Here is a 13,805-nt window from a genome sequence, read left to right as displayed (position 1 = left end):
GAACGTGTGCCAGTTGTCCAATATTGCCATGACCACTGATTCTAAATGCCCTTAGAGGGAGTGGCACAAAAGTTCATTCCGAATCAGAAAGGGAGCAGTGATCAAAGAGGATGTCTTGTTCGCTTCCTTTGGGGAGGATGAAGTCACCGATCTTACTATGATCAACTTCTTTCTAATTTCAGCTTTACTACTCATGTCCTCACTTCGACGCAAACAAAGTATGCAAGTAGGTTGAGTTATTTGTTCCTGTTTAAGACTGAATTAAAGATACTTAATTGGTGTTAGCAGTCCAACCACATAAAAAAGCAAGTGACTTTATTTTTCTTTTCAAAGCAAGGATCTTCCAGAAAATGAAAAGAATTCATTAGAAAGTTAAATGCTGTTTTGTCGCTGTTGTGAATGGATGCGCACACACAGCAAAAAGAAGACAACACGTACACACTGGAAGTGTCAATACTGTGTGGGCCAACAAGGTATGGACCAGGGCAGTGTAGGCCCGGTGGTTGAAATCAGGCTTCAATTTGTATAGACACTCAGGCAAAAGAACAGACTATTAGGATCAAGAAGCTCTTTGTAAGCTGCTTACAATATTTCTAAAATAATTTTTAAGTATTAATATATACATATTAATATCTATAAGGTTTGGTAATGATTATGTGTGTGTGTGTGTATGTATATAACACACACACACACACAATCATTATATGTATACATCTCTCAGTACATTTAAGAAATGTTTCTTTTGCCCTGGCTGGCGTGACTCAGTGGATTGAGTGCCAGTCTGCAAACCAAAGGATCGCCTCTTCAATTCTAAGTCAGGGCATGTGCCTGGGTTGCAGGCCAGGTCCCTAGCAGGGTCTGTGCGAGAGGCAACCACATATTGATGTTTCTCTCCTTCTCTTTCTCCCTCCCTTCCCCTCTCTAAAAATAAATAAGTAAAATATTTAAAAAATGTTTTTGTAATAAATTATAAGTAATAAAATAATGTGATAAGAATTATAGTACTCTAAGTTTATTTAATAGATGCCCTCTTTGTAAGGCATCCAGTAAAAATTCTGAGGTGAAAGTTATATAGAAATAGAAAAATATTTAATTATATACATATAATATACAATATATATATTATATACACACATATGTACACAAAGTGACAAAAGGCAGACTATAAATAGCACTGAGTAAACATGCAATTTTTTATGTGTGCACACAAGGCCAGGAGGCTATAAGTAAAACAAAAAAACTTGTATTAAGTGGTGAAATATTGAGCTTTTTTTTTCAAGAATTACTTTTTGGCCCTGACTGGTGTGGCTCAGTGGGTTGGGCATTGTCTTGCAAACTAGGAGGCTGCCAATTTGATTCCAGGTTAAGGCACATGCCTGGGTTGCAGGCCAGTAGGAGGACTTCGAGAGGCAACCAATCAATGTACCTCTCACACATCAATATTTCCTTCTCCCTTCCTTTCCCTCTCTAAAAATAAATAAATAAAATCTTTAAAAAAAAAGAAGAAAAAACATTTTTTGTGTCACATCAGATGATAATGTCTCTATATTTAACTATTAAAAAAAGATGGAGCTATCATCCTAATTTAGTTTAACTTGCTTTTTATCTTGTGAATCAAGTTTTAAATTATGCCATTTTATTATTTTTCATCATAAGTATTTTATCATGTCTTTAGTACCTATTAGAAAACATGTGCTCATTAAGGGACTTTTGAGACCCAAGATAATTTGCCAAAAAGGTATTTAACTCACTAGGGGTTTTCAAGTGGGGGATTTCCTTATGCAGGTTTTGAACTATTTCTTAGAAAACAGTTACTCTGTCCAACTGGTAGTTGTACTATAGTGAGCTGGCATCCCTAAAGCATTTTAGTAGCCTTTGGAGAGATTCTTTTGAAATACAGACACTTCCACTACAAAAAGTATTTAGAAGAAAATTACTTGGCTAGTGTCCCAGAGAAATTTCCTCAGAAACGGCATCCAAATCCAGGTCCTCTTTTCCAGAGGGATGTCTCAGCTGCAAAGGTTCCCCCTGAGAAGTACTGGCTCTCCACCTCAGGTCAGGATCCCCAGCCTGGAGCACCAGAGCTGGGAAGAGGCATCCACATAACATCTGGCTGTGAAAATCAGTAGGGATTCTGTTCACCAGGGAGAGATGAGAGTGCTAGAGACACAGGCACCCTCTTAAAGGGCCAAAGCACAAAATCTCATTCATAGCCACTCACCCTGGGCTTGGCAGAGGGAGGGCAGAATGGACTAGAGTTGATTGAGGAGGGAATGGGGTTTGTGGCTGTGGAGAGAGAGCTGAAGGGATAGCCTCCAGGATTCTTATGCTGAGTCATTCCCCCATACTACAGACATCATTTTTCTCGGGTAGATAGCTTCCCTCCATATGGCATCAGCCATCAGGAAATGAAATAGCTCTACATTCTGGACTATCTGTTGCCCCACTCCGAAGAACTTATGCCCTCCTGAGGAGTCAGCTGCCTGGGTCACAGTGTACTGGTCTAGGCAGACTCAGGGTGTCAGTGACTAAGCTGTATAGCTTTGTGGCAGGAGCCATTCCACCCATGTTCCCATGAAACTGGCCGGTAGTGCTTCCCACCACAAAAGATCCACTAGCCCCACTCCCAGGGCTCCCCATAGCTCTATGCTCAGGACTCTTAACGGCTCTTCCCCATTGATCTCTGGGATCTCTGGGCAGATTCTGGGACAGACTGAGTTGTGCAGCTCAGGGGCAAGGGCCACTTCTCCAACCTTCTCCCAAGCATGACTGATACTTCTGCCTCACAAGAGATTCACTGGTCCCATCCTCCTGACACCTGACAGCCCCATCCTGCTGAGATTAACCTCCTGACAGAGTCTGGAACAGACAAAGTTGTGTGTCTCTAGGACAGGAGCCATTTTTCCCTTGTTCACCCTACCAGTGAAGAGCCCTCCCATCACACAGCCAAATCTTCATCTGTTTGGGCCTGATTAACTCTTCTGGCCTCACTCTGACAACTGCCTGAGACCCTGCACCATCACAAAGGGTAGCAGCCAGACTAGGTATACCCTGGGACATTTCCTTGGACATTTCTTCAGACCCCACACTGGCACTGAGTTTGAACCTGTATCAGTTTGATGAACACCACTCAACCCTACCTGGTGACTCACTGAGAATGTACCTCATGCAACTCAAGTATCACTAGAGGCTCAGTGGCTGAGCCTAACAGGCAGGTAGTAGGCAGAGGCATGCAGAGACAGATCTCAAGGACACTTGACCCTTTTGCTGAGCTGCCACTGGGCTTGGTGCTAGTGGAAGCTGGACTTGGTGCGCAGCTTTGTCCTTCCTACATACGCCATGGCACAGTAGAGGTAGCCAAAAGTTGTGCGTCACTTTGTAGTTCCAAACACATTATCCATGGCCAGTCACAGTCAGTGTCTGACATTGACCTGCACCAGAGGCTCTCCCAAGAAGCCCCAGAATAGACACACCCAGAGGATAACTCAGACAACACCAGAGCAGAATCCGATTTGTTTCATGAGTAGCATATCCAAAGGAAGATCTTGGCAAGCACCAGACCCTGCTGAGGCGAAATCCACTTCATGCGGGCAACACCTGCACAGTAGCTTGTACTGTGGTCAGGGTCAATCCTCACCATCAACCAGCCTGAGGATCAATACCACACATAAATGGGCAATAGCAATCAAGGCTCAATTACAACAGGAGAGCCCACATAACTGACACAATGGACACTTGTGAAGCACCCAGCTCAGATGATCAAGGAGACTGCACCACTGGGTCCCACAGGACACCTACTGAATCAGGCCACCCTACCAACACTGAGAGACATAACACATCTACCTAATACATAGAAACAAACATAAAGAGGCAACCAAATGGGGAGACAAAGAAACATACCCAAATGAATGAACAAGAGAAATCTCCACATAAAAAGATAAATGGAATGAAGGTAAGCAATTGATCAGATATAGAGTTCAAAAAATGGTTATAAGGATGCTTAAGAAACTTAGTGAAAACTTCAAAAGCATGAAAGAGGACATAGACACCACAAAAAGCAATCAGTCAAAATTAAGAATACAGTATCTGAAATGAAGAATATACTAGAAGAAATAAACAGTAGATTAGATGAAGTAGAGGAATTAATCAGTGATTTGGAAGATAAGGTAGCAAAAAACACCTAGTTAGAGCAGCAAAAAGAAAAAAAGAATTTGAAAAAATAAAGATTGTTTAAGGGACAACATGAATCATAACAACACTTGCATCATAGGAGTACAAGAAAGAGAAGAGAGAGAGCCAGGGAACTGAGAAGCAATTTGAAGAAATAATAACTGAAAACTTCCCAAACCTGGTGAAGGGAAAAGACATACAAGTCCAGAAACATAGGGAGTCCCAAACAAGATGAACCCAAAGAGGTCCACACCAAGACACATCATAATTAAAGTGCCAAAAGTTAAAGACAAAAAGAATCTTAAAAGCAGCAAAAGAAAAGCAGTTACCTACAAGGAAGCTCACTAAGACTGTCAGCTGATTTCTCAACAGAAACATTTCAGGCCAAGAGGGATTGGCATATTCAAAGTGATGAAAAGCAAGAACCTAGAACCAAGACTACTTTACCCAGAAAGGTTATCATTTAAAATTGAAGGAGAAATAAACAGCTTCCCAGGCAAGAAAACAAACAAAAAAAATTAAAGGAGTTTGTTACCACCAAACCAGTATTACAATAAATGCTAAATGGTCTTCTTGAAGAAAAAGAAGAAGACAACAGTGGTGATAGTTACGAGAATGCAATTGCAGTAAATACATATGTATCAATCATCACTTTAAATGCAAATGGCTTAAATGTTCCAATCACAAGAATAGGGTAGCCCTAGCAGGTGGGTCAGTTGGTTGGAGTGTTATCCTGTACACCAGAAAGGATGTGGGTTCAATCCCCAGTCAGGGCACATGCCTAGGTTGCAGGTTCAGTCCTCTGTAGGGGCCTGCACAGAAGGCAACTGATCAATGTTTCTCACACTATCTCTCTCTCTCAAATCAATAAATGTATCCTTGGTTGAGGATTAAAACTAAGACATAGGATAACTGAATGGATAAGGAAACAAGACTCATATATATGTTGTTACAAAACACCCACCTCAGAACAAAAGACATTCACAGACTGAAAGTAAAGGGATCAAAAAAGATATTTCATGTAAATGGAAAGGGAAAAAACCTGGGATAGCTATACTTATATTTGACAAAATAGACTTTAAAATCAAGGCTATAGCAAGAGATAAAGAGAGATACTACATAATGATAAAGGGAGCAATCCAACAGAAGGATGTAACCCTTCTAAATATTCACACACCCAACATAGGAACACCTGAATATATCATGCATATCTTGACGGACATAACAGGAAAGATCAATAGTAATACAGTTATAGTAGGGAGTTTTAACACCCCATTGATATCAGCAGATAGATCTTCTAGACAGAAAATCAAAGTAGCAGAATATACATTCTTTTCAGGTGCACATGGAACAGTATCTAGGATAGACCACATGTTAGGACACCAAATGAATCTCAATAAATTTAGGAAGATTGAAATCACATCAAGCATCTTCTCTGACCATAACGGCGTGAAACTAGAAATCAATCAAAAGAAAAAAAAAACTGATAAACACACAAAAACATGGAGACTAAATAACATGTTACTAAACAATGAATGGGTTAATAATGAGAGCAAGGAAGAAGTCAAAATATAACTTGAAACAAGTGAAAATGAGAACACAATAACCCAAAGTCTATGGAACAATGCAAGCAGTCTTAACAGGCAAATTCATAGAATTGCAGGCCTACCTCAAGAAACAGCAAAAATGTAAAACGATCTAACTTCACACTTAAAGGAACTTGGAAAAAGGACAACAAGCAGCCCTGGCTAGTGTGGCTCATGGATTGAGTGCCGGTCTGCAAGCCAAAGGGTCACTAGTTCTATTCCAGGTCAGGGCACGTGCCTGGGTTGCGGGCCAGGTCCCCAGTCCAGGGTGCTGCGGGAGAGGCAACCACACATTAGTGTTTCTCTCTTTCTTTCCCTCCCCTCTCCCCCCTCTCTAAAAATAAATAAATAAAATTAAAAAAAAAAAACCAATGTGAGTAGAAGAAAGGACATAATAAAGATTAGAGCAGAAATAAATGAAAGTGAGTATTAAAAAAAAACAGTACTAAAGATCAATGAAACAAAGGGCTGGTTCTTTAAAAAGATAAATAAGATCAACAAAACTTTAACCAGGCTAATTAAGAAAAAGAAGAGAGAAGACCCAAATGGACAAAATCAGAAATTAAGGAAGTAACAACTGACACCAAAGAAGTACAAAGGATCATGAGAAAATATTACAAACAACTATATGCCAACAAATTAGACAATCTGGAAAAAATGGGTAAATTCCTAGAAACATACAATCTTCCAAAACTACATCAGGAGGAATCAGGAAATATGAATAGACTGATTACAACTAATTAAAGCAATGAATAGACTGATTACAACTAATTAAAGCAATAATGAACTCCCAACAAACACACGTCCTGGAACAGATGGCTTCACAGGTAAATTCTACCAAACATTTAAAGAACTGACACCTATCCTTCCTTATCAAACTATTCCAAAAATTCGAGAGAAGGGAAAACTTCCAAGCTCATTTTACAAGACCAGCATTAGCCTAATTTCAAAGCCAGATAGAGGCACTACAAAGAAAGAATACTATAGGCCAATATCCCTGACGAACATAGATGTTAAAATCCTTAACAAAATATTAGCAAACCAGATCCAGCAACACATTCAAAAGATCATAGACCATGATCAAGTAGAATTTATTTCAGGGATGCAAGTTTGGTACAATATCTGCAAATCAATAAATATGATACACTCCACAAACAAAATGAAGGATAAAAATCACATGACCATACAGATAGATGCAGAAAAAGCATTTGATAATTCCAGTACCCATTTATGACAAAAACTTTCAGCAAAGTGGGAATAGAGGGAACACACCTCAACATAATAAGGGCCAATTATGAACACCAACCCCCAATCTCATACTCAGTGGGCAAAAACAACAAGCATTCCCCCTAAGATGGGGAAAAATACAAGGATGTCCACTTTCGCTAATCTTATTCAACACAGTACTGGAAGTCCTAGCCACAGCAATCAAACAAGAAGAAATAAAAGGCATCCAAATTGGAAAAGAAGAAGTAAAACTGTCATTTGCAGATGACATGATTCTCCTCATATATAGAGAACCCTAAAGACTTCACCATAAAACTGCTAAAACTGATAAACACAAAATAAATATCCAGAAATCATTTTCATAGAGCTTTTTTACATAGTACTAATGAACTCTCAGAAAGGGAAACTAAGAGAACAATCCCATTTACCATTGCATCAAAAAAACAAACAAACAAATAAAAAAATAAAATAAAATAAATAAAATTAAAATAAAACAATAAAATAAAGTAAAAATAAATAAATAAATAAATACAATACAATACAATAAAATACCTAGGACTAAATTTAATCAAGGATGCAAAGACTTGTACTTGAAAAATTACAGCACACACTGAAGAAAGAAATAGAAGAAAATACAAATAACTGGAAGCACAATACCATGTTTATGGATAGGAAGAATTAACATTGTTAAAATGTCCATGCTACCCAAAGCAATCTATAGATTCAATGCAATTCACTCAAGATAACAATGGCATATTTCACAGAACTTAAATAGATATTTCAAAAGTTTGTATGGAACCACAAAAGACCCTGAAAATCCACAGCAATGTAAAGAATAACAAAGTGGGAAAAATCATACTTCCTGATCAAACTATACACAAGGCCATAGTAATCAAAACAGCACAGTATTGGCATAAAAACAGACATACAGATCAATAGAACAGAGTAGAAAACTGAAAAATAAACCTATGCCTTCATATCATTTAACTTTTGATGAAGGAGGCAAGAACATAAAATGGGATAAAATAGTCTATTCAATAATTGGTGTTGAAAAAATTGGACAGATACATGAAAATTAGACCATTTTCTTACACCATACAGAAGAATAAATTCAAAATGGATTAAAGACTTAAATGTAAGACTCGAAACCATAAGAATCCTAGAAGAATACAGGCAATAGAATCTCAGTCATTTCTCATAGTAATATATTTTTCTGATTGTCTCCTCAGACAAGGAAAACTAAAGAAAAAATAAACAAGTGGGACTACATCATACTAAAAGTTTGTGTACATCAAAGGACCATCAACAAAATGAAAAGACAGCCAACCCACTGAATGGGAGAACATATTTGCCAATGATATATGTGATAAGGGGTTAATATCCAAAGTTTATAAAGAACTTAAATAACTGAACACCAAAAAGACAAACAATCCAATTTAAAAATGGGCAAAGGACCTGAATAGATACTTCTCTAAAGACAACATCCTGATGGTCAATGACATATGAAAAAAGATGCTCAACATCACTAATCATCAGAAATAAAAATGAAAACCACGACGAGATATCACCTCACACTTGTCAGGATGGCTATCATCAATAAATCAACAAACAGCTGTTGGCAAGGATATAGAGAAAGGGAGACCTTCAGGTACTGTTGGTGGGAATGCAGATTAGTGCAGCCACTGTGAAAAGCAGCATGGAGATACCTCAAAAAATTAAACATGGACGCTGCAGCATTATTAACAATAGCCAAGATCTGGAAACAGCCCAATCACCCATCAGTAGATGAATGGATAAAAAATGTGTTCATTTACATAGTGGAATACTACTCAACCGTAAAAAAAGAAGGAAATTTTATCTTTTGCAACAGCATGGATGGACCTGGAGAAATAAGCCAGTCAAAGGAAGACAAGTACCATATTATTTCATTTACATGTGGAACCTAAAGAACAATACAAAGGAACAAAATAGAAACAGACTCATAGACACAGAGAAGAAACAGACAGCTGTCAGAGGGATGGGGCTTGGAGGGCTTTGTGAAAAAGGTGAATGGACTAAGCAAAACCAACCACCCAACCAAACAAACAAATAAACAAAAACTTACAGACACAGACAACAGTATGGTGATCACCAGAGGAAAAGGGGATTAGGGGGAGGTGGAAGAGGATGGGGGTATGAATGGTGATGGAAGGAGACTTGACTTGGGTGGTGAACACACAATACAATACACAGATGATGCATTATAGAATTGTATACCTGAAACCTATATAATTTTATTAATCAATGTTACCACAATAAATTAATTTTTTAAGAAAGAAACTGCTTTCAACATAGAGGTGTGATATTGGGCAAGTGGTTGATGCAAGACAGGACTCTGTGTAACTCAATTTGAAAAGAGTCCATCCATTTATAAGGGAGACACAGAGGATAGACTACATAATACAAACAATGTTTATCTAGGTGATAGGGTTATGTCAGATTGTTTTTCTTTGAACTCATCTGCACTTATAAATTTTATTTAATAAACTTTAATTTCCTAGGCCATGTATTACATAAATTATAAAGAAATTGTATTTAATTTAAATTATAGGTATTATAATATATAAATATTAATAAATGTACATGTACATGAATGTACATTAATATATTTTTTTAGAAAAGCAAGCTTTCCTTTTTGCTTTAAATATGCACCTCTACTAAAGATGCTGTACTATAAAAGTTAAATAAGCATAGCTCTTGGCTTTGATAATTTTGCTACACATATTAGTATTGCTGCCCCAAGAAAAAGGTGAGCTTCTAAAGCAAACAACACTGCAATAACTCAGTCGTTAACTACAAGGAAGAGAAGGGTATATGTGTGTGTACGTGTTTTAATTTATTGAGGACAGAAGGGGGGGTGGGAGAGAGAGAGAAGAAAGAATGGAAGGAAGGAGAAAAGAAAAAGAGAGAGAGAGGGAAAGAGAGAAAGAAAGAAAGAGAGAGAGAGAGGGAGGGAGGGAGGGAGAGAGAGAGAGAGGAAGGAAGGAAGGAAGGAAGGAAGGAAGGAAGGAAGGAAGGAAGGAAGGAAGGAAGGAAGGAAGGAAGGAAGGAAGGAAGGAAGGAAGAGAAAGAAAGAAAAGAGAGAGAGGAGGGAGGGAAGGAAAGAAAGAGGGAAGGAAAGAAAGAGAAAGAGAGAGAAAGAAAGAAAAGAAAAGACAGGAAGGAAGGAGGGAGGGAGGGAAAAGAGAAAGGGGCGGGGAGGGGAGGGGAGGAAAAGGAGAGAGAGAGAAAAAAAAACCACACCAATTTGTTGTCTCACTCACTCACGCACTCACTGATTGGTTCTTGCCTGTGCCCCGACCACACCCTTGGCTATCTCGACAATCCTCTAACCAACTGAACTACCTGGCCAAGGCGAGAAGTTTGGAGTTTGAGATTTTATAAAAGGTGTCTCCATTTTGAATCTTAAATTTTCTCTAAGGAAGTTTCTGAAGGAACCCAAATATTGCACTTTATTTCTGAAGGGACCGGGGAGAATATTTTTTCCATCATAAGATGGTGCCAGACATTACTGTGTGCACGTATTTTCCTTTCAACCTGGTGTAGTCTGGGAACGGGCGCAATCAACAAACTGCCTTTGGCATTTGATCTGAATTAAATCCCAGCCCTGTCACATACTAGCTGTAGAATCTTACTAGAATGAATTAAGCTCTCTGAACCTCCCTTTGCCATCTCTAAAGTGGAGATGAGGACACCTTCCTCGAGACACGGCCACTGTAGAATTGACTGATGACGTTTACTGACACTCCTGACACTCCTGACACTCCTGACGCGGTGCCTGGGACCTCGGTGAGACCAGTGAAATGAGTCCATTGGCTCTCAGAGGCTTCGGGACTAAAATGACCTCCTGAGGCCAAGACTCTTGAGTTAGCCATCCTCAAGCTGGCATTTCTGATACAGGGGCTCTCTCCCCGAGACGTGGGTGCTGCTCAGGCTTCTAGGCCAAGTACACACACCCGGGCGCGTGAGGTGTGTGTGGCGGGGGGGGGGGGGGGGGGGGGCGAGGCGGGCGGGCGCCAAGTTCGCAAACAACAGGAGTGCAAAGCTTAGAAAGATTCTAAGAAGAAAACAGGAGCAGAAAGAAATTTTTAAAAATTGAGACAGGGACTGACTGTCTCAAAGACAGGGATTCCCGGAAGGGAAACAAAAAGTTTCTTTTTCTGTCGAGACCAGAGTAAACAAGGCTGCTGAGACTCTAAGCAGTGCCAGGACAACTTTTGCAAGAAAGAAGCGGTGCGTTCCAAAGCCTCGCGTGTGACCGCTGCCTCGGGCGATTTACACCCTGAACTTCACTACATTGGGAAAGTGCGCGAGGTCAGTTCCCGCGAGCGCCAGTTCTGCCCTGTCCCGCGCGGACACACCCACCCGCCCAGAGCGGACCTTTAGCTGGACCTGCCCAGAAGACCCCCTCTTCTCTGCAGCCCAGCTGTCCCTCCCGCGACTCGAAACCTCCCAAGTCCCTGCCGCCCCGCCACCTCTGGGCGCGGCCTCCGGCGCTCCCGCCGAAGCACGGTCTACCCCGTCTGCCTGGCACCGAGCCCCAAGAAAAGCGAGTTCCCTCTGGGTTTCCCGTGGCCGGCCCTAGAGGGAAAGCCCTGGCAGCCCCGGGGGCGGTCTGTCCATCGCCGGCAGCCTTGGCCCGCACAGCCCGGACCCCCACGCGCGCATCTCCGGGCCCCCAACAGGGGCGCGGCTGCCACCCGCGCGATAGCTCTCGCCTCGGGCGGGAGAACACTCACCAGGGGCAGGAGAACCCCGACCGGGAACATGACTTCTTAAATCCCCAGCAGCTCTGGTCGGCTGTGTTGGGAGAATGACACCCCGCAGGGTGGCTCCAGACACCGGTTGCTCCCGAGCCAGGCCCCGCCCCGGGCGCTGACGCGAGGCCCTGGAAGTCCCTTTCTCCTCAGCAGGAGACCGAGCACCTGCTCGCAGCTCCTCCGAGACGCCGCAGGCAGCAGAACAAGACGCGCCCCTCCCCCAGCCCGGGGGGCTAGGGTGAAGGCTAAGAAGGAAGCTTTGCTGGGGGAACTCCCGGGCTGGGGAGGGTGCCTTTGATTCAGCTACTAACCGGCCGCGGCGGACGGGGGGGGGGGGGGGGGGGGGGGGAGGCGTCCCGGGGAGCCTGGGGTGGAGGAGAGTCAGGCTTTATTGCACAAATGGGCATTCCCCATTCAGGGCATTTCCGCAGTCGCCGGGTCGGTCGCGTTCAGAGGAGGACCCTGAGAGCGGCTTGCTGTCCTATCCCTGCTCCTCTGTAGCTTTCGCCGGGAAGGCTGGGCAGAACTTGAACTTCAAACGTTCTGCCGGGGTGCAAGAACTTTAGCTAGCTGCCGCGGACCGTCAGAGGAAGACCTGGCCTTCAGGAGAGGCTCCCGCGAGTCCTGACTACTTTATGCAGTGACAATTTTCAACGAAGAAGATTCATATATTGTGCTATGGGGATTCTGAAAAGAGAGGAGCCTTTAGCTCTTATTTCTCCATAGGAGAATAATTCTTACCACTTATGACGAAGCACACAGCTCCAGCTGTACTGAACGTTCACAATTACTTCCCCTTCTTTGTTACTCACTATTTCCTAGTAGATTTTATTTCTTTTTTTTTTTTTTTAAATATAATTCTTTGGTGCTCTGGGTAACACCGCTGAAAGTCACTATTGTTTTTGCAAATGTGAATCTGTCCGTGTGGGTGGTTTTGCAAGAATTTTACAGAAAGGGAAGTCTGGATGATGACTTGGGTTTCGCCCCGCACTTATCTTGCTAGGCCAGTAATGTTGATCTGCCCTCTCTGCCCCTTCTACCGGGGACCTGAGTGAGGAAGACCCCGCTGTGCTAGTCCTATTCCTGCAGCCCCCAGCACACAACACAAAAAGAGGCGAATGAGGGTAAGGCTGATGGAATGTTACCTCTGCAGCTTTACTGTGCATCTGAAGCTATTGTGAAATAAACAGTTCGCTGAAAATTGAAAAAGACACCTATGAGAAGAACGAAAGGAGGGAAGGAAGGGGGAAGAGAGAGAGGGCAATTAACAAAATCAACATCTCTTGTGAGAGGATTATAAGTCAGCAACTTTGACAGGTGGTTCTTTCTTAATATTTATCATTTTAGCCCAGTGAGTTGAGTGACTATTAAACTCACTTTACAAGTAAAGAATTGTAGCCAAAAAAAAGTTTAAGCAACATTGGCAACATTGGCTAGTTAATAAATAGCAGAGCCAGGAATTAAATGTAGATATTCTTGCTCCTGAGGCCCTGCCCTTTCCAACCACCCCCACTCCTACAACTAATTGCCTCCAAGTTCAATGAGATAGTAATAGGTGCTGTGGGACCGGGGTGGGGGGGATATTTCATGGTCAAATGATTTTAGGAAATTTGGGGTTAATTTAGTTCAAACAGACCTCTTAATCCAAAAATTCTCAGAGCTCTTAGCATGCTGATATGCACTGTGAATAGCTAAGAGGGGCCTATGATATATACTTCCCCCCAAACTTCTTTGTCTTCTTTATAAAGTCCTTTGAAGAGGACCTATTGAATGATCACTTCTTGCATGCTAGTGTTCTGGGGAAAACAGTTTGGACATCTTTAAAGGTCATTTTTATTTTTATAACACATTCCTAAGGCCTCCAATCCTTCAAGAGGAAAAAATACAATTTTAATAGTAGAATGTCAGGCCTTCTACCAGATGTGGGAGATATTTTGGACCCAAAACATACCATATAAGTGAAAGCTTGCTTCTCCTCTGAAGATATCCTTGCCATTGAACATCTCATTTTGAGTAACATTTA

General features: G+C 41.6%; 1 protein-coding gene across 1 annotated transcript in view; it reads right to left on the bottom strand.

The window, feature by feature from the left end:
* FAS (Fas cell surface death receptor) overlaps positions 1–11,871 on the bottom strand; it is a 34,730-nt gene extending 22,859 nt beyond the window's left edge. Inside the window, exon 1 of the mRNA XM_036027516.1 lies at positions 11,762–11,871. Within this exon, the coding sequence (XP_035883409.1) occupies positions 11,762–11,791 (30 nt within the window). The 5' untranslated portion in view covers positions 11,792–11,871. The remainder of the gene's footprint in view (positions 1–11,761) is intronic.
* Positions 11,872–13,805: the final 1,934 nt, after the last annotated feature.

Source organism: Phyllostomus discolor, chromosome 5 (assembly GCF_004126475.2).
Source record: "Phyllostomus discolor isolate MPI-MPIP mPhyDis1 chromosome 5, mPhyDis1.pri.v3, whole genome shotgun sequence".
In the NCBI taxonomy this organism is placed as follows: Eukaryota; Metazoa; Chordata; class Mammalia; order Chiroptera; family Phyllostomidae; genus Phyllostomus; species Phyllostomus discolor.
This window is presented reverse-complemented; position numbering and strand designations above follow the sequence as displayed.